This window comes from Eimeria acervulina, genomic scaffold (genome assembly GCF_000499425.1).
Source record: "Eimeria acervulina Houghton genomic scaffold, Eah_scaff1688, whole genome shotgun sequence".
NCBI lineage: Eukaryota > Apicomplexa > Conoidasida > Eucoccidiorida > Eimeriidae > Eimeria > Eimeria acervulina.
The window spans coordinates 1,618-4,117 of NW_013550147.1; the positions used below are offsets into that span (position 1 = coordinate 1,618).

Sequence of the window (2,500 nt, forward strand, 5' to 3'; positions counted from 1 at the left end):
ATATATATATATATATATATATATATATGTAATAGAGGGGCCCCCTACAAACTCAGGGGGCCCCCCTATATATAATACTGTAAAGAGCGCTGCTACTGTAAAGATATTGTAATGAAGCCGCTTGTTAATCTCTCGAGAGTAAACAATAAAAGTAAAATAAAATAAAGTAAAAATAATAAAATAATATTAAACAGATAATAATAACAAATTTACATCAAAATGCAGAGGGAGGCGTAAATATAAATACTATAAAATAACACATCCTTTTAAGACTTTTGTTTGTTAATATATTTTATTATACAGAGTATTCAATAAGAATATATAAATAAACAAATAAATAAACAAATAAATATAGATATATATGTATATATATATGTATATATATACTGCATGCAAGGCGGTGTATATAGGGTATTTATTATGTAAGGAGAGGGGGGCCCCCGTTTGGGGCCCCCCCCCGCACTTCTTGTGTGTTGGGGGCCCCCTGTTGTTGTTGAATATTCATTTAGTATATATATAATTTAATTATCTTTAAACTGCATGCATTTAAACTTTAATTTTTCTTTTTAACTGATCTTTAGGGGGCCCCTAAAGCCCCAGGGGGCCTCCTCCTTAAGAGGGGCCCCCTCAAGACTTATATCAATTCTTTATTTATTTATAGGGGCCCCTACCGATGGCTGGGGGGCCTCTATCTATAGATTGCCTCAATAGGGGCCCCCCTATACCCTTTGAGGGGGCCCCCTTAATAACAAACGAGATTCCTGTCTCTTGCATCACCTCAAACCCTCTTAAGGGGGCCCCCCCCTCTCTCTCTACTCTGCATAAGGGGGGCCCCCAGGGGCCCTCACTCTCTTCTACTTCCTTTCAGCTTCCTCTTTGCGACTATGTAGGCCCAGCCTTCACCAGAGACCGTTGCAGCAACCTAGGGGCCCTCTTCCTTCCGTTACCTCATGCTGGGGGGCCCCCTGGGGGGCCCCCAGGGGGGCCCCCTGGGAAGCCCCAAGGGGGGCCCCCGGGGGGCCCCCTAAATGTAAGGGGGCCCCCTGAAGAGCCTTTGCAATTCCTTCCTCTATCCTTGGTTGCTGCAGCACTACCTGAAGTGCTGCTGGAAGTTGAGTTTGTTGGGGCGCAGCTGCAGCCAGACCCTGAGGCAGCAGCAGCAGCAGCAGCAGCAGCAGCAGCAAATGGCAGCAGCAGCAACAGCAGAAGCAGCAGCAAGGGAGCCTTTGACGCTCCTATGAAAGCTGACAGCAGCACCAACAGAGAGAGGGGGCCACTGCAGCAAGCTATACTAAAGAGGGGCCCCCAGAGGGGAGATGGGGCCTTAGCAAGGCGTAGACGGCTTGAGGGGCCCCCCCTGCAGCAGCAGAAGCAGCAGCAGCAGCAGCAGCCGCAGCAAGTACAGCAGGAAGAGCAGAGGCTGCTGCTGCAGCGCATGCGTTTCTCTCCTTCAGGGGGCCCCCAAACACCGCGACAGCGAGAGGGGGGGGCCCCCCCGCAGCAGCCGCCTCGTGGGGGCATCACGAGCGATCTGCTGCTGCTGCGGTTTGCTGCAGCAATCCAGAGCAACAGCGACAGCAACAGCAGCAGCAGCAGCAGCAGCCGTGTTAGGGTTGAATGGACTGAAGTGCTGCGTCCCCTGCCTGTAGAAGCAGCGCAGCAGGGGGCCCCCCTTGGGGCTTTGTCTCCCCGCACACGGGGGCCCCTTAGCCCTCTCACCACCCAGCTGCAGCAGCAGCGGCAGCAGCAGCAGCAGCAGCAGCAGCGGGTGCGCTTCGTCTTCGTAGGAGTCTCAGGGCTGCTGCTGCTTGGCGGATCCGAGGACCCCACACCATCTATTGCTGCTGATGCTGCTTCTGCTGCTGCTCTTGCTGCCTTCCCTCCCTGCAGCGCTGCGGTGTATGCGAAGCTCGCCGCACTAAGCAGCAGCAGCAGCAGCAGCAGCAGCAGCAGCAAGAGCTTGCTGCAGCTGCTGCCAGCACCTTTCCGAGAAGCTGCCGCTGCCCTTGCGATCAGCGGGGGTGTCTCAGCAGCAGCAGCAGCAGCAGCAACACCAGCAGCAGCAGCAGCAGCAGGAGCACCAGGGGCAGAAGAAGCAGCGGGATCAGCAGCAGCAGAAGCAGCAGCAGCGACAACGGCATCTGCAGATAGAGGAGAGACAGCAGCAGCAGCAGGTGTAGATGGAGCAGCAAGAGAAACAGCAGCAGCAGCAGCAGCAGAAGAAGAAGGAACAGCAGCAGCAGCAACAGCACCAGCAGCAGCAGAAGCAAAAGGCAGTGCTGCTGCTGCTTCTGCACAAATCAACATCAGGGGGCCCCTCAAAATGAGTCGGCTGTTGGGGACGAGGAGACGGAGCGAGGTTGCTGCTGCTGCTGCTGCTGCTCGTTCCCTGCGCTTGCTGCTGCTGCGGCAGCGGCAGCAGCAGCAGCAGGAGCAGAAGCAGCAGCAGGAGCACAAGGGCTCCGGCATGCGGCTAGCAGCGGAGCAGCAGCAGCAGCAG

The 2,500-nt window shown here is 54.3% G+C and overlaps 1 protein-coding gene across 1 annotated transcript in view; it reads left to right on the forward strand.

Annotated features, from left to right (window-relative positions):
• Positions 1–673: 673 nt before the first annotated feature.
• EAH_00062220 (hypothetical protein, conserved) overlaps positions 674–2,500 on the forward strand; it is a gene marked incomplete at both ends in the record, with an annotated part of 2,921 nt that continues 1,094 nt past the window's right edge. Inside the window, one exon of the mRNA XM_013396921.1 lies at positions 674–2,500. This exon is cut by the window's right edge and continues 586 nt beyond it. Coding sequence (XP_013252375.1) covers positions 674–2,500 — 1,827 coding nt within the window.